Source organism: Rana temporaria, chromosome 9 (assembly GCF_905171775.1).
Source record: "Rana temporaria chromosome 9, aRanTem1.1, whole genome shotgun sequence".
NCBI classification, from domain to species: Eukaryota; Metazoa; Chordata; class Amphibia; order Anura; family Ranidae; genus Rana; species Rana temporaria.
The window spans coordinates 4060197-4086995 of NC_053497.1; the positions used below are offsets into that span (position 1 = coordinate 4060197).

General features: G+C 49.7%; 1 protein-coding gene across 5 annotated transcripts in view; it reads right to left on the minus strand.

Annotated features, from left to right (window-relative positions):
- Positions 1 to 6100: 6100 nt before the first annotated feature.
- Positions 6101 to 26799, minus strand: part of LOC120913030 (semaphorin-3F-like) — a 185424-nt gene continuing 164725 nt past the window's right edge. For 4 of the 5 annotated variants that reach the window (XM_040322700.1, XM_040322702.1, XM_040322699.1 and 1 more), the window contains exons 14-18: positions 22620 to 22661; positions 19175 to 19332; positions 11230 to 11297; positions 10990 to 11132; positions 6101 to 6711 (exon numbers count right to left, since the gene is read on the minus strand). In XM_040322700.1, the coding sequence (XP_040178634.1) occupies positions 6469 to 6711; positions 10990 to 11132; positions 11230 to 11297; positions 19175 to 19332; positions 22620 to 22661 (654 nt within the window). In that variant the 3' untranslated portion in view covers positions 6101 to 6468. The remainder of the gene's footprint in view (positions 6712 to 10989; positions 11133 to 11229; positions 11298 to 19174; positions 19333 to 22619; positions 22662 to 26799) is intronic. The other variant, XM_040322703.1, reaches the window with a different exon arrangement.

Consider the following 26799-nt stretch of genomic DNA (forward strand, 5'->3'; position numbering starts at 1 on the left):
AAAAGATTTACATAAATGTGACTGAGGGGTGTACTTACTTTTGTGAATTGTGGGTTTGGTTCCATTTTAAGATCCCTGAAGTAATGAACGATCTCATGTAATAAGATTATCTTTCCTTTCTGGTGCTATTCTGCGGCGGCATGTGAATGGGTTGTCAGTCGCCTCCACACAGTTGCTAGATACATTTTTGGGTCGCAGTCGGATCTTTTCCTTTTGTAACTTACTTGCAGGCGGCATAGGTTGGTGTTTTCTGATGCAAGGATGACAACTGTGGATGTATAGAGCATAAAGGTTTCCTGCTGTAACAAGGGATCCGGTTCCACATCCCCCCTGTTGATCGTCTCATAAAGATCCCAGACCTTGCCTGGTCCGAGTACAAAGGAATGCAATGAGTAGGGTCAGCGCCGCTTGCTGCTAGAACAACGTTTATAGCTGCAACAGGTCAACAAATAGGCTCTTTTATCTTCACAACTGTCTATACTGCCCAACTGTTTGCATCTGGGTAGAGGCAGGGCTTTGCTTCCTCATGTCAGATCTGCCCTCCTAACTGAAGGAATATTCAAGACAAGCAGCAGGAATGGTGGAGGAAACGCCAATCCAGGGAATGAAGCAGAGAGGTTCTTGTACGGCAGATCCTCAGGTATAATATTAGTCTAGCAGCTGTACTCTTTGCATTTTGTTTATTAAAAATACTGCTGTAGCTATAAATACTATCGCGTTCATTAAACAACACAACCAGATCTTCATGACGGATGGGTCACTTGTCAGTTCACGGGACATGGACTCCAGAGAGAGACAGAATTCCTATCAACATTGTGGTGTACCTTCCAAAGAAAACCAGACCTCCCCTCAACGGCCAGGAGTACCCTCCTGGAGGAAACCAGATTTCCCCTCAACGTTCTGGAGAACCTTGGAAAGGAAACCAAACTTCCCATCAACATCCTGGAGTTCCTTATGAAGGAAACCAGACTCTCCATCAAACTCCTGGAGGAAGCCAGACCTCTCATCAACATTCTGGTGTACCTTTTTTATGGAGGAAACCAGACTTCCCATCAACATTCTGGAACCTTCTGAAGGAAACCAGACTTCCCATCACCATTGTGGAGTACCTTCCAAAGGAAACCAGGCTTCCCCATCAACGGCCAGGAGTACCCTCCTGGAGGAAACCAGATTTCCCATCAACGTTCTGGAGAACCTTCGAAAGGAAACCAGACTTCCCATCAACATTGTGGAGTACCTTCCAAAGGAAACCAGACTTCCCCCTCAATGGCCAGGAGTACCCTCCTGGAGGAAACCAGACTTCCCCCTCAACGGCCAGGAGTACCCTCCTGGAGGAAATCAGGCTTCCCCCTCAACGGCCAGGAGTACCCTCCTGGAGGAAACCAGATTTCCCATCAACGTTCTGGAGAACCTTCGAAAGGAAACCAGACTTCCCATCAACATTGTGGAGTACCTTCCAAAGGAAACCAGACTTCCCCCTCAACGGTGTACCTTTTTTATGGAGGAAACCAGACTTCCCATTAACGTTCTGGAGAACCTTCCGAATGAAACCAGACTTCCCATCAACATTCTGGAGTATCTTCCTGGAGGAAACCCGACTTCCCATTAACGTTCTGGAGAACCTCCTGAATGAAACCAGACTTCCCATTAACATTCTGGTGTACCTTGTTTAATGAAGGAAACCAGACTTCCCATCAATATTCTGGAGGAAACCAGACTTCTCCTCAACATCCGATTTGAGTCTGGACACAAAGTTCCACTTCTGGCTTTTGACAAAAAAGACTATTCCCCCTGATCGAGACTGATGGTTGAGGATAATCCAGTTGCCATTTGTACACTCGCCAAAATGTGGACTGCAGATATAGCTGGGGAATGAAGTTTCCACCTAATCGAGAACCTGAGACGACTCCACCTAGAGCCACAGCCAAGTTTTTGGTGCCGCCTCGGTGATTGATGTAAATCATAGCTGTGGTATTCTGCAACTCGGTTCAGGCAACCATCAAGAACGTTTAATGGGAGAGCCGGACTGCCCGGAGCTCCCAGATGTTGATTGGAAGTCCTGCTTTCCTCTGAACTGACAAGTGACCTGGCTGTGTCTTTCAATGAACTCCTGAGAAAGGGACCAAAATTGGCTCCACAAGACAGAGGCATGCTGGTAGTAGGAGGAGTTCTCCTGGGCCTATTTTATTTTTGGTTTGCTAGTGTCCAATCATTCTGTCGAAGACGGTATAACACACAGGTTTTAGGGCTTCTTGTGTCCCTCAATGGACTTCAACAAAAGGATTTGATGGTGAGTACAGAAATCCTAATCCTTATCAGAACCGAAGGTGAGGGCAAATCTTCCAGGTTCAGTGCCAACTCTCTGAGAAAAATTCTCACTTCCTGTTGCCTCGCGGGGACAGGAAGTGAAGGAAAAGCCCCACAATGGGAAATAATCTGATGGGTTTAAGCCCATTTATTTCTATTCGGTAGATTACAGACCCTATTGACATATGTCTTTGTGAAATTCAAGCTATGTCTCTCCTTAGGTATATGCACCTTCACCCTGCTCGTACTTTGCTATTACTGTAAGTAAAACTGTGACTGCAGTGATATGAAGTCTCCAGCAGGTGGCGATAATGTACTTCCATTTCCCTACTCCCAGCAATCCCTCAAAAAAAAAAAAAAAAAAAAAGTATATCGTGATGGGCTTGGTGCCAATACTGGCATGAGAACAAAGGGCGAGGATGATATTCCATTTGAATGTACAGGTTGTGGGAATGTGTGTAAATATGGTAGCCATAGAGGCATCATTTTAAACAGACCTTGCATTAAAAAGTGACCTAATGCCGTAATCTACCATGCCTACTCAAATTGGTAATCCAACATAAGGTATAAAAGAACCTGCCCCCCCGTCCCCCACAACCTCATCCTGGTGAACTGACCCAGTACAGAGTTCCGGCACCACCCCTGAGGCCGTCATGGAATGAAGTCACCAGACCAGGTTGGCTTTAGTTTTAGTGTCAATAAGAAAAATGTAAATTGTATGAAATGCCGTAATTTTTTTTACATGTGATAGTTTGCGGCCATATTGGTACCAGGAAAATTGGAAATTTGTATCAAATACCGTAATTGTCCTTTTTCCGTGCCGGGAAAGTGTCTTCAGACTCCGTGAGCACATGCCTGGCTTGGGGGAACCAATGTGACCCGAGGAGGGAGCCATGTACATGAACTCCTATGATACAGACATGGCCACCAGAATCTGTTCCAATGAGCCCCACAGAGGAAGATCTTTTGGCTGGTGAATTAGAAATGTAGGAAAAAAATGTGAAGGAACATGAAGCAAGGGGTTAATGATGACTACCCCAAGACTGAAGCACCAGTGCCTAAGGGAGTGGTGAAGCCTGTGGAGGTGGAACAGTCTTTGTTTAGCTGTAGACCAGCCTGTCTCAACCTTTTTGACACGAATGAGCCCTCAAAACAACTTCTTTGGTCAGAGGGAACCCCTGCTAAGAACTACTTTATCTATAGCTGGTCATTGGGAAGAATCCCCCTGTATGGATAAAAAGATATTTGGGGTCGGTGGTTACTTGTTTGAATATAAAAAATGGCTCCTTCCTCAATGAACCCCTAGCAACCTCTAGAGCAGTGGTCTTCAAACTGTTGCCCAGGGGCCGGATGTGGTTCTTGGCTTGTCTTTATTTAACAATTGGGGCCCTATTCCCCCCACTGATGGGGACACTATTCCTCCCACTCAATCGAAGGGGCACCATTTACCCACACTGACACTATCGACTAGGGGCACTATTCCTTCCATGGATCCCATTGACAACAGCTTCAACTCTTCTGGGAAGGCCGTTCACAAGGTGTAGGAGGGTGTCTATGGGAAGGTTTGACCATTCTTCCAGAAGAACATTTGTGAGGTCAGGCACTGATGAACGAGAAGGCCTGGCTCACAGTCTTCACTCTAATTCATCCCAAAGGTGTTCTATTGGGTTGAGGTGCAGGCCAGTCAAGTTCCTCCACCCCAAACCCGCTCATCCGCCAATTTTTTTTTGGGGGGGGGGGGGGCGGCGATACAGTGGTGATACCCTTTCTTCAAACGCTAGCAGGGGTTAAAAGTGCCTCGCTAACGGCTGAATAGCGCAGCTAAAACAATGGTAAAATACCGCTTTTTAGCTGCGCTTTACTGAGAACGCAGCCAGCTGGCAGTGTGAAATAGCTCTTGAGATAATTCAGCTTCACTCAAAGCCCATATAAATATGGCCTTGAGAATGTACAGACCCACCATTCAGTACAGATGGACCCTCCTTCAGCACAGACCCCTCCATTCCACACAGACCCCTCCATTAAGCACAGATGGACCCTCCTTCAGCACAGACCCCTCCATTCAGCACAGACCCCCTCCATTCCACACAGACCCCCTCCATTCAGCACAGACCCCCCTTCAGCACAGATAGACCCCCCATTCAGCACAAACCCCTGCCTTAGCACAGGCAGACCCCCCTCCCCCCATCCCATTCAGTACTTCAGATCAGCACGGCAAAGGCAGCAGGTTCCCTCCCCTGTGTACACATAAACACAGGAGGTGAGGCAGCTTCACTCTGCTCGCTGTGCCTGTGTGACATCCGGCCCAGGACTGCTCAGACAGCCCGCAGCCGCGAGACTCTTCAACACCTTGATTTTCCAGGGGGAGTCATTTGCCCTCCCTTCCCATATGGAGCGAATGCCCATGCGCTCATCCATGTCTTTTTATGCAATGGGGCGTAGTCATGATGCAGGTAAAAAAAAAAAATGCATTTATTTATTTTTTTACACTGCAGCCTGTAAGGAATGTCAAATTTGGGTATCAGATGGCGGGTGCAATGCTAGGCTCCAGGTTTACCTCTGATCATTGAGAACTACATCCGGTAGTTTATTCATTAATTTACACAACTCTGTGAATGAACGACGTGGGCGGAAGAAAGCGCCACACCTTGCTGGACATCCCAGTCTCCCTGTGGACCACATCACTTTTGTCAGCCTGAATAAAGTTCAATTTTAATTTGTTTAACAAAAAAAAAAACTGTGCAGCATGAAGCAGAACTATTATACAATATATACATAAAATCATGACCTAAAACATGGAACAAATAGGAATTACATCAAGAAACACAAAAAATTTGCAGATTTGACCTTCCTAGAAAAGGTAGGTGTGTGTGCCAGCGCCATCGATTGAGTCTCAGTCCAGGTCGATGTGCTCGGTACTGTGCAGTTCTGTTGGTGGACGGGAAGCTACGATGTGCACAGAATGGAGACACGGAGCAAATATATAGACGATACACAAAGGCTTCTGCTCATAGGCTGTAACATAAAAATCGGGCATCCAGTGTTTGTGATAAATAGAGAATTCACACGGCATCACTCTCGCTACATACACAGAGTTCTCTATACAATGGATCGTTCTGGAATGTCTTACTAATGCTAAACATCTTTTCACCTGCTACAACTCAACCATTTTTTTTGGGTGGGGGTCCAAGATGTCGGATACTTGTTCTAGGTTCCTCCTACAACCACTTTTGGGTCAGGTCGGTTAGTGGTTTAGTTGTAGGTTCTTGGCACAACCACTTCTGGTTAAGGATGCCTGCTAACTGGTTTTGGTAGGCTTTTCCCACGATTATGTTTGGGTGAGGATATCTGGGGGTCTTGTGAAGACCCCAATCTTGCCTTGGTCAGGCTGTTTTAAGGGTCAATTATTAAAGCCTCTTCCACAAACCTCTGTGGGTCAGGATGTTGGGTAGTGAGGCGTTGAGCTTCCCCCACACAACGGCTTCTGGGTCAGGATGTTGAGTAGTGAGGCGTTGAGCTTCCCCACACAACGGCTTCTGGGTCAGGATGTTGGGTAGTGAGGCGTTGAGCTTCCCCCACACAACGGCTTCTGGGTCAGGATGTTGGGTAGTGAGGCGTTGAGCTTCCCCACACAATGGCTTCTGGGTCAGGATGTTGAGTAGTGAGGCGTTGAGCTTCCCCACACAACGGCTTCTGGGTCAGGATGTTGGGTAGTGAGGCGTTGAGCTTCCCCACACAACGGCTTCTGGGTCAGGATGTTGGGTAGTGAGGCATTAAACTTCCTCACACAATGGCTTCTGGGTCAGGATGTTGGGTAGTGAGTTGTAAAGGCTCCTCCCATAATGGCCCCTGGATTAGGATATCTGGTGGTGTTTTGAAGGCCACTTCCACAACCTCAACTGGGTGAGGGTGTCTGGTAGCGAGTTGGTAAAGCACCCAAGCATTTGTGGGTAAGAATTTGGGGTAGTGTTAAGGCTCCTCCCTCAACGGCTTCTGGGGTCAAGAGGTTGGGGAGGGCTTTTACATTTTGGAGGTCTGGTAGTGAGTTGTGTAGGATCCTCCCATACAGTCTCCCAGTGATTGGAGTCTCTTGTGTTGAAGTGGGTCTTGGAACTGTGGTTGGACAGCCCCCTTTGCCACAAGGTCCATGTTATAACCGCCTCAGTTCCGGTCTGTTTGAGTTCGTGTCTTCTGGCGGCGTGCAGGCGGGCACTGAGCTGTTGGTGGGAGCAGGGTTGGAGAAGACGTCAGTTTTTCCAGCAGTTCGCGGGGTAAAACTGTTAATCTGATTTTTCCACGTGACCTTCGGAATCCATTTTCTGTCCCCAAACACGTGTACAAACCGGCATCGTTCGTCTGGACCGAGCGGAGAATTGCCCCACCCTCCATGGCCTGGAGTCGTACCTATTAAGTAAACATTAAATTAATGAATAGCTGTAAATTACACTTTACAGTTCTATCTAATTTAGCCCCTGTTGGGAAACATGATTGTGAAATTCTAAATTCCCTAATGCACTTTCTGGACCCTCTGTCATCTTTTTGTGCATCTTGCATCATTGTCCCAGGGGAAGGCTGTCTCAGCCGAACACATCAAGTAGTCTTTATAACTTTTCAGAGATTGTCCTACTAGATATGGTGGTATTGGCAGGCTAATGGTAGTGGGGTGTGGTGGTACTGGTAAGCCAGTGATGGTAGGAATGGAAATATTGGTACTGGTAAGCCAGTGGTGGTGGAATGTGTTGGTAGAGTGGGTGTGGTGGAATGTGTTGGTAGAGTGGGTGTGGTGGAATGTGTTGGTAGGAGTAGGTATGGTGCAATGTGTTGGTAGGAGTAGGTATGGTGATACTGGAAAGCCAGTGGTGGTAGGAGTGGGTGGTACTGGTAGGCCAATGGTTGAAGGTGTGGTGGGTCTTGGTAGGAGTGGATATGGTGATAAGGGTAAGCCAGTGGTGGTAGGAATGGAAATATTGGTACTGGTAAGACAGTGGTGGTAGAGTGGGTGTGGTGGAATGTGTTGGTAGGAGTAGGTATGGTGATACTGGAAAGCCAGTGGTGGTAGGAGTGGGTGGTACTGGTAGGCCAATGGTTGTAGGTGTGGTCGGTCTTGGTAGGAGTGGATATGGTGATACGGGTAAGCCAGTGGTGGTAGGAATGGAAGTGGTGGTGGTGGAATGTGTTTGGTAGGAATAGGTATGGTGGTACAGAATGTTTTTATTTACTATGGTTGGGTACAGGGAGGAGCACTGTTCTGAATAGAGCCTAGTTTTGCCTTGCATGAACCTAAACGGTATTGTGTACTTTTTCATCAATACAGCTAATTTGTAATAAATGCAGTGGTTGACCCTACCCCTATTTGCTTTCCAGGGACATTTGTTTGTCCCATCCACAATTTTTCATGGTGGTACTGGTTAGATATGGTATGGTAGATATGGTGATACGGCTAAGCCAGTGGTGGTAGGAATGGAAATGGTGGTACTGGAAAGCCAGTGGTGGTAGTAGTAGGTATAGTGGTACTGGAAAGTCAATGGTGGTAGGAGTGGATATGGTGATATGGGTAAGCCAGTGGTGGTAGCAATTGAAATGGTGGTACTAATAGGCCAATCGTTGTAGGTGTGGTCTTGGTAGGAGTGGGTACGGTGGTAGTGGTAGGCCAATGGTTGTAGGAGTGGGTATAGTGGTACTGGAAAGCCAGTGGTGGAATGTGTTGGTAGGAGCAGGTATGGTGGTACTGGAAAGCCAATGGTTGTAGGTGTGGTCGTGGTAGGAATGGAAATGGTGGTACTGAAAAGCCAATGGTTGTAGGTGTGGATATGGTGATATGGGTAAGCCAATGGTGGTACTGGTAGGAGTGGTCTTGGTAGAAGTGGGTATGGTGGAACTGGTAGGGCAATGGTTGTAGGAGTGGGTATGGTGGTACTGGAAAGCCTGTGGTGGAATGTGTTTGTTAGGAGCAGGTATGGTGGTACTGGAAAGCCAATGGTTGTAGGTGTGGTCGTGGTAGGAATGGAAATGGTGGTACTGAAAAGCCAATGGTTGTAGGTGTGGATATGGGTAAGCCAATGGTGGTACTGGTAGGCCAATGGTGGTAGGAGTGGGTATGGTGGTACTGGTAGGCCAATGGCTGTAGGAGTGAGTATGGTGGCTGTTGGTCGGATTAGGTATGGTGGTACTGAAAAGACAATGGTTGTAGGTGTGGATATGGTGATATGGGTAAGCCAGTGGTGGTACTGGTAGGCCAATGGTGGTAGGAGTGGGTATGGTGGTACTGAAAGGCTAATGGTTGTAGGTGTGGATATGGTGATATTGGTTAGCTAATGGTGGTGGTGGTAGGAGTGGGTATGGTGGTACTGGTAGGCCAATGGTTGTAGGAGCGGGTATCGTGGTACTGGAAAGTCAATGGTTGTAGGTGTGGATATGGTGATACGGGTAAGCCAGTGGTGGGTATGGTGGTACTGTAAAGTCAGTGGTGGTGGAATGTGTTGGTAGGAGTAGGTATGGAAATGGTGGTACTGTAAAGCCAGTGGTGGTAGGAGTAGGTATGGTGGTACTGGTCGGTAAATGGTTGTTGGACACTTGGCCCTGCAGCATGGAAATAAATAATGGTATGACATTATGCATGTCTCCTACCCATCCCCTGGTTACCCTGCCCCCACTACCCTACCACCCACCTCACACCCCCTGGTTATCATACCCCCCCCCCACTACCCTACCACCCACTTCACACCCCCTGGTTATCATACCCCCCTGCTACCCTACCACCTACCTCACACCCTCTTGGTTACCATGTGTTGCTGTATCTATGCATGAGGGTAACGCTGCTTTTATTTTTTGCACGCCCCAAGCACTCTGACCGCACTGTCACTGATGATCAGCAGTCAGTAGGCCAATCACAGGATTGGGAATCCCATGTAACTCCTCTGTCACCACAAAGCCTTAAAGGGCGTATAGTATTGGGGTTTAATAAAAACAGTCTCTATGGATCTGAAGGTCCGTGTCGGATTGGCATCTCTGGGGAACGTACTTTAGGATATCTTCATAAATCCAGTTACGATGTGTCACCTCCATATTCTGGAGACGAGAATATTCCCACATCACACCGAACTCTACGCTAATGTGCCGGGAATACAATGTATGGGAGGAAAAGCCGTGACGTCAGAACTCAGCTGGTGGTCTGTGAATCCCCCCCCCCCCCCCCCCGATCATCCCGGAGAACAGACATTGGAAATGGCAGCTGCTGCCTCTGGGACAAAAGATTTCTTATTATCATTTCCTCTCCACAACGTCATTTCCAGAAAATCTGTGCAATAATAATTCATAGAGGGGAGGATGTTACACCTGAAGGGTCAACACCATTCACCAGCAAGACTTCTCTTCTCACTACAAAGGGCCCAGTGACAGTGGAGCAGCCTGAATATCTACACCGAGTGCCAGGAGAAGAAGGAGGAGAGCTGGCAATACTGCCCTGGCACTGTCTTCCCTGCCTCCTAACCCCACCCCACTTTCAACACATGCCCTCCCTGCTTCCCCGCCCCCTCCGCTCACATCGCACCCCCTCCCTTTATCCTCACCCCCCCCTCCATTCACAGCACATCCCCTCCCTGTATCCTCGCCCCCCCACTCACAGCACATCCTCTTCCTCATCCGCTAACATAGCATCCCCTCCCTGCAACCTCACCCCAACCCCCTGCAGCACATCCCTTCCCTGCATCCTCACCCCCCCTCTGCTCACAGCGCATCCCCTCCCTGAATCCTCACCCCCCCCTCCGCTCACAGCGCCTCCCCTCCCTGCAACCTCACCTCAACCCCCTGTAGCACATCCCTTCCCTGCATCCTCACCTCCCCCCTCTGCTCACATCACATCCCCTTCTTGCATCCTCGCCCCCCCCCCCCGCATACAGCACATCCCCCTCCCTGCATCCTCGCCTCACCCCCTCCGCTCGCAGTGCATCCCCCTCCCTGCATCCTCGCCTCACCCCCTCCGCTCGCAGTGCATCCCCCTCCCTGCATCCTCGCCTCACCCCCCTCCGCTCGCAGTGCATCCCCCTCCCTGCATCCTCGCCTCACCCCCTCCGCTCGCAGTGCATCCCCCTCCCTGCATCCTCACCCCCTCCCTGCATCCTCGCCCCCCCCCCCCTTCTGCTTACAGCGCATCCCCCCCTGCATCCTTGCCCCCCCCCACTTACATCACATCCCCCTCCCTGCATCCTCACCCCCTTCACTTGCAGCGTATTCCTCCCTTCCTTCGTCCTCGCAGCGCATTTCCTCACTGCTCCCTCTCTCTCCCCCCCCCCTCCCCTCGTAGTGCATCCCCCTCCCCACCCCTTTTTAAATATGCCTGGAGTACCACTTTAAGGACCAACCTAGATTTATTGGACAAAGCTAATTAGGGCCCGCTTACACTTGCTTCAAAGCATGCCATTGGACACTCTGCTATTAATTTTTTTTTAAAAAATCTGAATACCAATCAAAGCTCCTGTCACTAAATAAAATAGTGACCTTACAGTGGCTTTCTTGGCGCTTCAATACATTTCCAAAGCCTCCATAGAAGTCTATGGTAACCCAAGCCTCCATAGAAGTCTATGACAACACTTGTTAACAGCAGTGGTGGTGTTAGAACCTCTGTTGGATTTCTACTGCCGATTCCCCCCCCCCTCACTTTCCATCTCAGAATTCATGCATTACCAGTCTGACCTCCTTCCGATGCTGGGAGCCCTCTCTCTGCAGTAACCAAGTGACGCTCTCGAGCGGAGAATGGGTATCGCACTGAAGAAAGACGCTTCCACCTTCCACTCCTATCTGTAGGTGCTCAGAGACCCCTCTGTCCACTGCAAGGGAAGAAAAGTCTGAAATGTAGCGGATGTAGGGGAAATAAAGTGACAATTCTGAGAAAAAGATAACCTACGCATTTCGCGCTGCCCTCACCTTGCATGTTGTACCCTCTGCACTGCCTCATTGGGTCCCCGTGTCTCACATCCTGACGCCGACTCCTCCTAATAAACAACAACCAATGGGAGAGAAGGGTAAATACAGGAAGAGATGGAATAAGGGAGATGTACCTTGTAAATAATCACTTTAAACGACAACTGTCAATTTATTACAGGTATTTATATAGTGAAGGAAAAATCCACAGTCGTTTCACATCAGTCCCTGCCCTCAAGGAGCTTACAATCTAAGGTCCCTATCTCGCATGCATACACATTTGGAGGGGAGGTAGGAGACACGGGACACAGGAGAGGGGAGTATAATACCTCTTCTATTACAGGGAATGTAGAGGAGGTAGGAGACATGGGACACCGGAGAGGGAGGTATAATACCTCTTCTATTACAGGGAATGTAGAGGAGGTAGGAGACATGGGACACCGGAGAGGGAGGTATAATACCTCTTCTATTACAGGGAATGGAGGGGAGGTAGGAAACACAGGACACTGGAGAGGGGGGTGTGATGGACTTTTTACCTATATGCTTCAGGTTAATCCTCCCTGCTTGTTTAAGGCTGTTAATTGTAGTTACTCTTCTGCAGCTAGCCCTGTTTCAAATGTTAATTGTTTTAGCCCTGTGTTTACTGGTTACTGTGATTAGATAAGTGGCTTGTGTTAATTATGCTGATTGCTTCATTGTGATAATTATCTCTCTATATGCGGTGCCGACCCGGCTAGCTACTGAGTAGTTCAAAGAAATATCTTTATTTCAAAGGAGCTGTATTGAAGACCCCCCACTGTGTGAGGGGGGGCGGAGATTTGTCATTGTAACAGTTGTAACCACATATAAGCTCTGGTTTCTTACCATTAAAACTCTGTCTTGTTCCAGCAGTAAGCTTGTCTCATGTGTGGCTTTCTGGGCGATTCCAGGGATATCCCTCCTCGTGGAATATTGGGGTGATTGTCGTTATGGGAAGAAGGGAACGTTGACGGGGATATCATACCGTCACAATTGGTTGGTAGCAGTGGGATTTTTCCCTTCTATTCCCCTTTACACCCGGATTCCAAGCAGACACTGGAAGAACTACTGGAAGTTCGTGGAAGGATTGCTAGCAACAAAACCAAGCGGGTCATCATAGCAGAATCAATGGAGCTAGACCAGGAGGACGGGATTGCAGCAACGCCAGCAGTACAAGAGATGGAGACACCAGTGATTCAGGAGGAGGAATCGCCAGCCAACAAGCTAATGAGAGAGAAGCTAGCGTGGTTCGGCCCGAACCCAACGCCAGATGTGGTACTGAAAGTGATGGACATGTTAGTAAACGCAGAGCTACAGAAGGCTAAACAAATAAGGGACGCAGAACTACAGAAGGATAAAGAAATAAGAGACGCAGAACTACAGAAGGATAAACAAATAAGGGACGCAGAGCTACAGTTAAAACTGGCAGCAGTCCAACAAGCAGCCACACCTTCTACGAACAGTGAGTACAGCACAGCAGACGCAAGGAAGATTCCGTTTAGCGCTTTTAAAGCTTTTGATGAAAAGGACTGTGAGATTGATAACTTCCTGGCGGATTTTGAGCGACAATGTAACCTGCACCGAATAGCTAGAGGAGACTGGGTTGCAATATTGTCAGGCAAACTGTCAGGCAAAGCTTCTGATGCGTTCCGGACCGTGCCAGATCAGGATATCCATAGCTACGCCCGGGTTAAAGAAGTGCTCCTGGCTCGCTATGCAGTAACCCCAGAGTCCCACCGACAGAAGTTCAGGGACTCACGCAAAACCACGAAAGACTCTTACGCAGAATGGGCATGCCAGCTGTCCCTGTCGGCCTCTAACTGGGTTAACAGCAGCCAGGCCACCACCGCAGAGGACATTTTGCAACTAATGCTCCTGGAGCAATTTTACAATCACATCCAGACGGACGTCAAGGATTGGGTGAGAGATCGCAGGCCCATGACTCTACCAGAGGCCGCGAAGTTGGCGGATGAATATGCGGATACTCGCAAGACAAACCAGGTCACACCACGGGTACAACCCCCACAACCAACGGCGCCCTCACACCCACCAGCCGCTAGATACCAACCGCCTAACAGACCGATGACATATAGCCCTCGCTACCCACGCCAGGAGGACAACGAACAACGCTGCTTCCGGTGCAAACAGTTGGGTCACTTCAAGCAGAATTGCCCCATGAATGACAACACCAGGTCAAATTGGTCTCAACCTGGGTACCGCCCACCAGCAGCAGCCCATTGTGTAGACTCGGCTTGGGATCCCCAGGAGCTGGGTCAGGAAGAACCATTGGGCACCCCTTACGAAGCCCTCATGGTACAATCTGTTATTACGGACAACAGGGAACACCATTGTCAGCTGGTCATGGGCGACAGCCATGAGCCGGAGGGGCCTTGGAGGGAGCTGGGCAGAAAGAGGCACCGCCAGCTAACCTCCAAGAAGAAGAGGTCCTGGAAGTCATATAACCAGCGGACCTGGGAGGAGAAGAAGCGACTGGAGGAGAGGGAGTCACAGCGGGCATCCCAGATGCGGGCCGAGATGTTCGCCAAGGGCCCACCGGTGGCCCCTTACACCCCCACCCAGTTCCTGATGATGAAGGACCACGTGGAGAGCCTGCAGGACATGAGCAAGCAGGATCTGATCCGTGAGTACATGGAGCTGGAGGAGTGCATAAGCCGCATGGAGGAGGAGAACAACCACCTGAGGTCACAGCGGGCTGACCCCCCCAGGCTCCATGAACTGGAGATGGAGCTGGAGAAGCTCAAAGAGGAGAACCGGCGGCTGCGGAGGGAGCAGGGGGTGGCTGACCTTATGGGCTCTGAGTCCCCTCTCCCCCCCCCCCCCCCCGGACTCTGAGCACCAGTGCTACAGCACTTCAACAAATATAACTTTTTCTTTTTATGAATCTCCTGTGATTGTCACTTCAGAGCCATAACCTGCCCCTCCCATAGCGGGACACCTAGATGGCGGCGCACAGACCCATTCGCCATCTTCACACTGACTTCTGGTGACTCTGCAGATCGCACAAAGACTTGGGGACTGACCGGCGTGTGATCTGACGACCCGGTGGCATACCTGAGTCGGGAGCAGTTGTCAAGGGAGGTCAGTCATGCCAAACGGAGTTAACCTCGGACTAAAAGCTCTGAACCCGTCAACCCTACTGGACCAGGGAAGGTCCAACCGGGTTTGCCGGAGCAGGGAGAAGAAGGGGGGCCATTGTGATGGACTTTTTACCTATATGCTTCAGGTTAATCCTCCCTGCTTGTAGTTACTCTTCTGCAGCTAGCCCTGTTTCAAATGTTAATTGTTTTAGCCCTGTGTTTACTGGTTACTGTGATTAGATAAGTGGCTTGTGTTAATTATGCTGATTGCTTCATTGTGATAATTATCTCTCTATATGCGGTGCCGACCCGGCTAGCTACTGAGTAGTTCAAAGAAATATCTTTATTTCAAAGGAGCTGTATTGAAGACCCCCCACTGTGTGAGGGGGGGCGGAGATTTGTCATTGTAACAGTTGTAACCACATATAAGCTCTGGTTTCTTACCATTAAAACTCTGTCTTGTTCCAGCAGTAAGCTTGTCTCATGTGTGGCTTTCTGGGCGATTCCAGGGATATCCCTCCTCGTGGAATATTGGGGTGATTGTCGTTATGGGAAGAAGGGAACGTTGACGGGGATATCATACCGTCACAGGGGGTATAATACCTCTTCTATTACAGGGAATAGAGGGGAGGTAGGAGACACGGGACACCGGAGAGGGAGTATAATACCTCTTCTATTACAGGGAATGGAGGGGAGGTAGGAGACACCGGAAAGGGGAGTATAATACCTCTTCTATTACAGAGAATGGAGGGGAGGTAGGAGACACAGGAGAGGGGGGTATAATACCTCTTCTATTACAGAGAATGGAGGGGAGGTAGGAGACACAGGACAGCGGAGAGGGGGGTATAATACCTCTTCTATTACAGAGAATGGAGAGGAGGTGGGAGACACGGGAGAGGGGAGTATAATACCTCTTCTATTACAGGGAATAGAGGGGAGGTAGGAGACACAGAACATACACACATGCATACACATTTGGAGGGGAGGTAGGAGACACGGTACACTGGAGAGGGGGGTATAATACCTCTTCTATTACAGGGAATAGAGTGGAGGTAGGAGACATGGGATGCAGGAGAGGAGGGGTATAATACCTCTTCTATTACAGGGAATGGAGAGGAGGTAGGAGACACAGGACACTGGAGAGGGGGAGTATAATACCTCTTCTATTACAGGGAATGTAGAGGAGGTAGGAGACACAGGACACTGGGGAGGGGGGTATAATACCTCTTCTATTACAGGGAATGGAGGGGAGGTAGGAGACACAGGACACCGGAGAGGGGGGTATAATACCTCTTCTATTACATAGAATGGAGGCGAGGTAGGAGACACAGGACACTGGAGAGGGGGGGTATAATACCTCTTCTATTACAGGGAAAGGAGAGGAGGTAGAAGACACAGGACAGCGGGGAGGGGAATATAATACCTCTTCTATTACAGGTAATGGAGGGGAGGTAGGAGACACGGGTTCCAGTTAGAGGCATGTTCTACTTTTTGCTAACAAATAAAAAGCAAACTAACTAAGGGAACTGGCAGATTGTTCTTTGAATTTCAGTAAATGTTTGCCCCCAAGGTAACTCTGTAGGCCATGTGACGGTATCGGTATGATATCCCCGTCAAGCATTCCCTCCTCTCCATACAAGAACATCACAGGATCATCCACACATGAGTCAAGACTGGATGCTGGAACCAAGACACTTTATTGACACAAAAACTCAGCTTATATGTGGTTACAGCCTGTTAGGAACGCCCCCCTCACACAGTGGGGTTTCCCATACAGATTATAGGAGACAAGTCGGAGCCGACCATGCAGACACGTTTCTTTAGATAAAGACATCAGGGGAGTTAATTACTACACTGAAGCAATCAGAATAATTAACATACTACTTCTCTAATCATTTAGCCTGATGATACAATACACATCTTTTAAGGGTAAACACAGATCTTCTTCACACAACACAATAGATCAATTAACCTTTAGAATAGTGAGGGGACATTAGCACGTCAATAACCGGTCAGAGGAATGAATCACACATGAAATTCCTTTCTACCTCTACAGACATGGCTAGCAGGGAGCAGTACACTGAGACATATAGGCAAATGTATCACAATGGCCCCCCTTTTGCTCCCTGCTCCGGCAAATCCGGTTGGACCTTCCCTGGTCCAGTAGGGTTGACGGGTTCAGAGCTTTTAGTCCGAGGTTAACTCCGTTTGGCATGACTGACCTCCCTTGACAACTGCTTCAGACTCAGGTATGTCACCGGGTCGTCAGATCACACGCCGGTCAGTCCCCAAGTCTTTGTGCGATCTGCAAAGTCACCAGAAGTCAGTGTGAAGACAGCGAATGGGTCTGTGCGCCGCCGTCTAGGTGTCCCGCTATGGGAGGGGGCAGGTTATGGCTCTGAAGTGACAATCACAGGAGATTCATAAAAAGGAAAAGTTATATTTGTTGTAGCACTGGTGCTCAGAGTCCGGGGGGGGGGGGAGAGAGGGGACTCAGAGCCCCATAAGGTCAGCCACCCCCTGCTCCCTCCGCAGCCGCCGGTTCTCCTCTTGGAGCTTCTCCAGCTCCATCTCCAGTTCATGGAGCCTGGGGGGGTCAGCCTGCTGTGACCTCAGGTGCTTATGCACTCCTCCAGCTCTATGTACTCACGGATCAGCTCCTGCTTGCTCATGTCCTGCAGGCTCTCCACGTGGTCCTTCATCATCAGGAACTGGGTGGTGGTGTAAGGGGCCACCGGTGGGCCCTTGGCGAACATCTCGGCCCGCATCTGGGACGCCCGCTGCGACTCCCTCTCCTCCAGTCGCTTCTTCTCCTCCCAGGTCCGCTGGTTATATGACTTCCAGGACCTCTTCTTCTTGAAGGGTGGCCGGCGGTGCCTCTTTCTGCCCAGCTCCCTCCAGGGCCCCTCCGGCTCAGGGCTGGAGCCCATGACCAGCTGACAATGGTGTTCCCTGTTGTCCGTAATAGCAGATTGTACCATGAGGGCTTCGTAAGGGGTGCCCAATGGTTCTTCCTGACCCAGCTCCTGGGGATCCCAAGCCGAGTCTACACAATGGGCTGCTGCTGGTGGGCGGTACCCAGGTTGAGACCAATTTGACCTGGTGTTGTCATTCATGGGGCAATTCTGCTTGAAGTGACCCAACTGTTTGCACCGGAAGCAGCGTTGTTCGTTGTCCTCCTGGCGTGGATAGCGAGGGCTAGATGTCACCGGTCTGTTAGGAGGTTGGTATCTAGCGGCTGGTGGGTGTGAGGGCGCCATTGGTTGTGGAGGTTGTACCCGTGGTGTGACCTGGTTTGTCTTGCGAGTATCCGCATATTCATCCGCCAACTTCGCGGCCTCTGGTAGAGTCATGGGCCTGCGATCTCTCACCCAATCTTTGACATCCGTCTGGATGTGATTGTAAAATTGCTCCAGGAGCATTAGTTGCAAAATGTCCTCTGCGGTGGTGGCCTGGCTGCTGTTAACCCAGTTAGAGGCCGACAGGGACAGCTGGCATGCCCATTCTGCGTAAGAGTCTTTCGTGGTTTTGCGTGAGTCCCTGAACTTCTGTCGGTGGGACTCTGGGGTTACTGCATAACGAGCCAGGAGCACTTCTTTAACCCGGGCGTAGCTATGGATATCCTGATCTGGCACGGTCCGGAAAGCATCAGAAGCTTTGCCTGACAGTTTGCCTGACAATATTGCAACCCAGTCTCCTCTAGCTATTCGGTGCAGGTTACATTGTCGCTCAAAATCCGCCAGGAAGTTATCAATCTCACAGTCCTTTTCATCAAAAGCTTTAAAAGCGCTAAACGGAATCTTCCTTGCGTCTGCTGTGCTGTACTCACTGTTCGGAGAAGGTGCCGCTGCTTGTTGGACTGCTGCCAGTTTTAACTGTAGTTCTGCGTCCCTTATTTGTTTATCCTTCTGTAGCTCTGCGTCTCTTATTTGTTTAGCCTTCTGTAGTTCTGCGTCTCTTATTTGTTTAGCCTCCTCCGCTAACAGGTCCATCACTTTCAGCACCACATCTGCCGTTGGGTTCGGGCCGAACCACGCTAGCTTCTCTCTCATTAGCTTGTTGGCTGGGGATTCCTCCTCCTGAATCACTGGTGTCTCCATCTCTTGTACTGCTGGCGTTGCTGCAATCCCGTCCTCCTGGTCTATCTCCATTGATTCCGCTATGATGACCCGCTTGGTTTTGTTGCTAGCAATCCTTCCAGTAGTTCTTCCAGTGTCTGCTTGGAATCCGGGTGTGAAGGAGAGTAGAAGGGAAGATCCCGCTACTGCCAACCAATTTGTGACGGTATCAGTATGATATCCCCGCCAAGCATTCCCTCCTCTCCATACAAGAACATCACAGGATTCCCCACACATGAGTCAAGACTGGATGCTGGAACCAAGACACTTTATTGACACAAAAACTCAGCTTATATGTGGTTACAGCCTGTTAGGAACGCCCCCCTCACACAGTGGGGTTTCCCATACAGATTATAGGAGACAAGTCGGAGCTGACCATGCAGACACGTTTCTTTAGATAAAGACATCACTGGAGTTAATTACTACACTGAAGCAATCAGAATAATTAACATACTACTTCTCTAATCATTTAGCCTGATGATACAATACACATCTTTTAAGGGTAAACACAGATCTTCTTCACACAACACAATAGATCAATTAACCTTTAGAATAGTGAGGGGACATTAGCACGTCAATAACCGGTCAGAGGAATGAATCACACATGAAATTCCTTTCTACCTCTACAGACATGGCTAGCAGGGAGCAGTACACTGAGACATATAGGCAAATGTATCACAGGCCAAGATGCCCCCACTTCCATCTCACACCTACCTCATGGGTGACGGAGTGTAGCGGGCACAGGCCTTTCCATCCCATGCACAATACGGATCTCTGGAGAGACAGCAGTCCGCACAGGAGTCTCCATAGACCGGGCATCGGTGGAGGGAAATCTGGGTCACTCCGGCATCTGAAGACACGTATAGCTGGTGCTGCAATTCAGAGGAATGACAGATGAGGGCAAACTCTGCAATAAGGGCTGAGAGTCATCGGGTCCTGTACATTCATCTACACCAGGGGGAGGCAACCTCGGCCCTCCAGCTGTGGTGAAACTACAAATCCCATCATGCCTCTGCCTCTAGGAGTCATGACTGTGATTCGGGGGCTTGCAATGTCTCATGGGACTTGTAGTTTCACCACAGCTGGATGGCCGAGGTTGCCTCCCCCTGATCTACACCCTACCCCCTGACAATGGCTTCATATTACGGATGCTTGCTTCTTAGTTCAGAACAGGTAACATGACAGCAGACGGTGCTTTGAAGGGACTTTTTGTGTCAACAACAATCCTATAAGAGTAAATGTGCATTTAATAGATATTATTTTACATCCAAAATCCCTGAGACTGCTGCCAGGTAGCGCCATCTTGGATTTGATGTCAGCAGAGTCAGAGCTGTCCCTCCAGTGACACTCTACAGCCCTCTTTCTCAACCAGGGGTCTGTGGAAGGAATGTAAGTGGGCAGTAAGGGGTCACTTCTCCAATGGCCACCAATGTAGGGGATCACTTCACCACCAACATAAGGGGTCACTTCACCAATATAAGGGGTCACTTCTCCAATGGCCACCAATGTAGGGGATCACTTCACCAATGTAGGGGGTCACTTCACCAATGGCCACCAAAGTAGGGGATCACTTCACCAATATAAGGGATCACTTCTCCAATGGCCACCAATGTAGAGGATCACTTCACCACCAACATAAGGGATCACTTCTCCAATGGCCACCAATGTAGGGGATCACTTCACCAATATTAGTGGTCACTTCTCCAATGGCCACCAATGTAGGGGATCACTTCACCAATATAAGGGGTCACTTCTCCAATGGCCACCAATGTAGGGGATCACTTCACCAATATTAGTGGTCACTTCTCCAATGGCCACCAATGTAGGCGATCACTTCACCAATATAAGGGGTCACTTCTCCAATGGCCACCAATGTAGGGGATCACTTCACCAATATAAGGGGTCACTTCTCCAATGGCCACCAATGTAGGGGATCACTTCACCAATATAAGGGGTCACTTCTCCAATGACCATCAATGTAGGGGATCACTTCACCAATATAAGGGGTCACGTCTCCAATGACCATCAATGTAGGGGATCACTTCACCAATATAAGGGGTCACTTCTCCAATGGCCATCAATGTAGGGGATCACTTCTCCAATGACCACCAACATAAGGGGTCACTTCTCCACTGACCACCAACATAAGGGGTCACTTCTCCACTGACCAGCAATGTAGGGGATCATTTCTCCACTGACCACCAACATAAGGGGTAATTTTTAAGGGGTAATTTCTCCAATAGCCACCAATAGGGGGGTCACTTCTCCATTGGCCACCAACATAAGGGGTCACTTCTCAAATGACCAGCAATGTAGGGGATCATGTCTCCACTGACCACCAACATAAGGGGTCACTTCTCCAATGTAGGGGGTCACTTTACTGACCACCAGCGTAAGGGGTCACCTCCCCAATGGCCACCAATGTAGAAAGTCCCTTCTCCATTGGCCACCAACATAAGGAGTCACTTCTCCAAAGGCCACCAATGTAGGGGATCATTTCTCCACTGACCACTAACATAAAGGGGTCACTTCTTCAATGGCCACCAAAGTAGGGGATCATTTCTCCACTAACCACTAACGTAAGGGGTCACTTCTCCAATGGCCACCATGGTAGTTTGGAAATGTGGTCACCCTAATGCAGGGGGTCTCCAAACTTTCTAAACCAAGGGCCAGTTTTTTGTCCTTCAGACTCTAGGGGGGGCCATTAAGAGTACAACATGTCCCAGCGTCAGTAGGAGTAAACAATCCCCCTATCATTGGTGTCAGTGGGAGGAAATGTGCCCCATCATTGGTGTCATTGGGCCCTATTGTTGGGGTCAGTGGGAGGAAATGTGCCCCACCATTGGTGTCATTGGGCCCTATTGTTGGGGTCAGTGGGAGGAAATGTGCCCCATCGTTGGTGTCATTGGGCCCTATTGTTGGGGTCAGTGGGAGGAAATGTGCCTCATCATTGGTGTCATTGGGCCCTATTGTTGGGGTCAGTGGGAGGAAATGTGCCTCATCATTGGTGTCATTGGGCCCTATTGTTGGGGTCAGTGGGAGGAAATGTGCCTCATCATTGGTGTCATTGGGCCCTATTGTTGGGGTCAGTGGGAGGAAATGTGCCTCATCATTGGTGTCATTGGGCCCTATTGTTGGGGTCAGTGGGAGGAAATGTGCCCCAACATTGATGTCAGTGGGCGGAAATGTGCCCCATCATTGGTGTCATTGGGCACCATTGTTGGGGTCACATTGAGAGGAAATGTGCCCTATCGTTGGTGTCAGTGGGAGGAAATATGCCCCATTGTTGGTGTCATTGGGCCCCATCGTTGGAGTCATTGGGCCCTATTGTTGGAGTCATTGGGCCCTATTGTTGGAGTCATTGGGCCCTATTGTTGGAGTCATTGGGCCCTATTGATGGGGTCATTGGGCCCTATTGATGGGGTCATTGGGCCCTATTGTTGGGGTCATTGGGCCCTATTGTTGGTGTCAGTGGAAAGAAATGTGCCCTATGATTGTTGTCAGTGGGAGAAAATGTGCCCCATCGTTGGTGTCATTGGGCCCTATTGTTGAGGTCAGTGGGAGGAAATGTGCTTTATCATTGGTGTCAGTGGGAGGAAATGTGCTTTATCATTGGTGTCAGTGGGAGGAGATGTGCCCCATCATTGGTGTCAGTGGGAGGAGATGTGCCCCATCATTGGTGTCAGTGGGAGGAGATGTGCCCCATCATTGGTGTCAGTGGGAGGAGATGTGCCCCATCATTGGTGTCAGTGGGAGGAGATGTGCCCCATCATTGGTGTCAGTGGGAGGAGATGTGCCCCATCATTGGTGTCAGTGGGAGGAGATGTGCCCCATCATTGGTGTCAGTGGGAGGAGATGTGCCCCATCATTGGTATCAGTGAATAAAATAGCAGAGCCCGCAGTTTGGAGACCACTGCTCTAATATAATGAGCACACAAACGCGTTTCGTCCAAAACCTTACTTATGCTATGAGTAAGGCTTCGGCTGAAACGCGTTAGGGTGTTAATACTGTATCCTGTCATGTAGCCAATAAAGATTTGATGCAATGAATGTTACCGAGTAGCCGGCTTCATTATAATAGAGGATCATTGCATTGTTCTTTGACACGCCCAACTCCCAGTCAATGCACCAATCACGACAGTAACAGCACGGCACTTACCCTCTTAGACGATATCCTGATATTTTTAACAGGAGACGGAACCTGCGTGAGATACAATGAAATATAAGAAACAAAACGGCAAATGATGTGCAATCAGAAGAGGTGTACAGCTGAGATCTAGAACCCAAAGTTGGAGGGCCGTCTATGAAAACGTCCCCCTAGCGCCCTCTATAGACAATCCTATTACACGTCCTGAGCCATTCTTCCATAATGAACTTGCATGGAGTATCAATACTTCACACTTCCAGCCAACAAGCGTTAGGGATGAACTTTCACAGGCCCCCGGACCTCCCAGGGTTCACCTCCAGACACGGGGGCTGCCATCAGGGCAGTAAAGTCTTAATTCCCCGCAGGGGTCATAAATCTGTCATGATGGGGCCGACACTTCCGGGGATGACATTGTCCTCAAACAGGGAATGAGCCTCTAAGACAGAGGGACCCCCGAATGGGCGGTCCCAAGGCTGCCAGGTAATGAAATAATCTGACCTAGGGGTCAACAGAGAAACCTTTTTGTTGGGTTAATGTGTTACTTGAGTATTTGTTGTTGGGAAACGAGTCCCCAAAGTAGAGTTGGAAGCTTCGGAGTAAATCCCAGCCTTACCGTTAACCATTGTAAAGGCTCTCCATGGCAAAATTTAACATCCCCCCCTCCCCCCATTAGCTGCTATTTAAGCAGCATAGGTTGCAGGTCCTCCTTTTCTGCACCCCCCATACCCAAGGCGACTTATTTTGCCAACCCCTGGGTCTGGCCCTGGTCTGAAGTAAGAGGTCCTGTGATTTACAATGTCTACCCAATTGCAGGCTTGTTCTGTCAGGTCCTCTAAACCAGTGGGGGCTGGTGCTCAACATTTTTGGGGGGGGCGCAAACAAACTGAAAAAAAACAAACATCAATTGCAGCCTCAATGTGCCCATCAAACGCAGCCACTGTGCCCATCAATTGTCGCCACTGTGCCATAAAACGCAGCCACTGTGCCCATCAATTGTCGCCACTGTGCCATCAAACGCAGCCAGTTTGCCCCATTAAATGCTGCCAGTTTGCTCCATTAAATGATGCCAGTTTCCCCATCAAATACAGCCACTTTGCCCCCTCAAATGATGCCAGTTTTTCCATCAAATGCAGCCAGTTTGCCCCCACAAATACAGCCAGTTTGCCCCCTCAATTGCCGCCAGTTTGCCCCCTCAATTGCCGCCAGTTTGCCCCATCAAATCCATCAAATGCCGCCAGTTTGCCCCCCCCACAAATGATGGCACTTTGCCCTCTCAAATGCAGCCACTTTGCCCCTCAAATGCCGCCAGTTTGCCCCCTCAAATGCAGCAACTTTGCCCTCTCAAATGCAGCCACTTTGCCCCTCAAATGCCGACAGTTTGCCCCCTCAAATGCCGCCAGTTTGCCCCCCCCCACAAATGATGGCACTTTGCCCTCTCAAATGCAGCCACTTTGCCCCTCAAATGCCGCCAGTTTGCCCCCTCAAATGCAGCAACTTTGCCCTCTCAAATGCAGCCACTTTGCCCCTCAAATGCCGACAGTTTGCCCCCTCAAATGCCACCAGTTTGCCCCATCAAATGCAGCCAGTTTGTGCCGGGCAGACGAGGGGCACAGTGGCAACGTTTGATGGGCAAAGTGGCTGCGATTAATGGGCACAGTGGCGGCGTTTGATGGCACATTGGCTGCATTTCATGGGCACAGTGGCTGCGTTTGATGGGCAAAGTGGCTGCGTTTGATGGGCAAAGTGGCTGTGTTTGATGACACAGTGGCTGCATTTGATGGCACAGTAGCAGTATTTGATACAGTGGCTGCGTTTCATGGGCACAGTGGCTGCATTTGATGGCACAGTGGCTGCATTTCATGGGCACAGTGGCTGCGTTTCATGGGCACAGTGGCTGCGTTTCATGGGCACAGTGGCTGCGTTTCAGGGCACAGTGGCTGCGTTTCAGGGCACAGTGGCTGCGTTTCAGGGCACAGTGGCTGCGTTTGATGGCCCCCCCCCCACAAATGATGGCACTTTGCCCTCTCAAATGCAGCCACTTTGCCCCTCAAATGCCGCCAGTTTGCCCCCTCAAATGCACAGTGGCGGCGTTTCATGGGCACAGTCGCTGTGTTTCATGGGCACAGTGAGCCTGCAATTGATGGGCACAATCGCCCAGTTATTTTAGGGGTTCTTGGCAGGTACACAGGGCATGGATATCCAATATCAATAGCAGACGAGTTCCACACAAAGCCTATAGATACCTACAGGAATATCACACATGAGGAGGATGAGTTGTTTGCTTGATATTTGAAAGCAGCCCTAGGAAACGTGGGGGGTGCCACTCCAGACAATCAACTCCGGTGACTCCTACCCGAGGGTGCAGGCGGCCAAGAAGCTCGTCCATCGGCTCTGTGGCTTATACTGAAAAGGGAGAAACACCCGCCGCACACCAATCCGGCCCGAAAGGGGAATCAACAAGAAGGCTTTAGCCTGACGCTGTTTTGGATCAGACCAATCGTCTGATCCAAAACAGCTGGCGCCCAACGTGGGGCGCCAGCTATTTTGGAACAGACGAATCATATGAGTATCTGCCCTCGTCCTGATTAAACCTATAATAAAAATCCCACGGAGACTGTGCTCAGGTTGATGATACTCTTTATTGGTCTCGAAAATATGGGGGGGGGGGGTTTATAGGTAAGCTACCAAGGCGGTGAGCATACGTATCATTAGCATAATGATATCTAGGTATTAGTAGTTTCTGATTGGTTGTGTCCATGTAAAGTGAACTTCCTCCAGGATCTGGGCATCATCAATTCGGGCGTAGTCCTGGTCGGAGGCGCCATGTTTTGTTTTCACATTCTTCATTCGATGGGAGTGGGTGCTACAATAGGGGCCATTTTGAGCAAGGAATATAAAAGCAGTTTATATACAAGAAAAAATATAGACTATAGAAAAAGATGCATAGAAAATGGGCATTTTACCTAATCCATCACAACTCCACCCAGGTCATACCCCTGATGTATTTTGCCCCGCCCACAAGGCCCATTAAGCCCTGTGGGAGTGGCAAAATGCATCGGGGAGGGTGCTTGGGTGGAGTCAGGCTAAAGCCTTCTTGCCGATTCCCCTTTTCGGGCCGGGTTGGTTTGCGGCGGCGTTTCTCCCTTTCCAGGACTGCACTTGTTCTTCAGAATAAAGGGGAAAGGGGAATCAACAAGAAGAATTTAGCCTGGCTCCACCCAGGCCAAACCCCTGATGTATTTTCCCCGCCCACACGGCTTATTAAGCCCTGTGGGTGTGGCAAAATGCATCAGGGAGATGGCTTTAGGTAGAGTTCTTGTTAATTCCCCTTTCGGGGCGGGTTGGTTTGCGGCGGCGTTTCTCCCTTTCCAAGACTGCACTTGTTCTTCAAAATAAAGGGGAATCAAGAAGATGGCTTTAGCCTGGCTCCGCCCAGGCCAAACCCCTAATGTATTTTGCCCCACCCACGAGGCTCATTAAGCCCTGTGGGCGTGGCAAAATGCATCAGGGAGATGGCTTTAGGTAGAGTTCTTGTTGATTCCCCTTTCGGGCCGGGTTGGTGAGCGGCGGCGTTTCTCCCTTTCCAGGACTGCTCTTGTTCTTCAGAATAAAGGGGAATCAACAAGAAGACTTTAGCCTGGCTCCGCCCAGGCCAAACCCCTGATGTATTTGCCCCGCCCACAAGGCTCATTAAGCCCTGTGGGTGTGGCAAAATGCACCAGGGAGATGGCTTTAGGTAGAGTTCTTGTTGATTCCCCTTTCGGGTCGGGTTGGTGAGCGGCGGCGTTTCTCCCTTTCCAGGACTGCTCTTGTTCTTCAGAATAAAGGGGAATCAAGAAGAAGACTTTAGCCTGGCTCCACCCAGGCCAAACCCCTGATGTATTTTGCCCCACCCACGAGGCTCATTAAGCCCGTCGGCGTGGCAAAATGCATCAGGGAGATGGCTTTAGGTAGAGTTCTTGTTGATTCCCCCTTTGGGCCGGGTTGGTGAACAGCGGTGTTTCGTCCTTTCCAGGACTGCGCTTGTTCTTCAGAATAAAGGGAAATCAAGAAGAAGGCTTTAGCTTGGCTCCGCCCAGGCTAAACCCCTCATGTATTTTGCCCCACCCACAAGGCTCATTAAGCCCTGTGGGCGAAGCAAAATGCATCAGGGAGATGGCTTTAGGTAGAGTTCTTGTTTATTCCCCTTTTG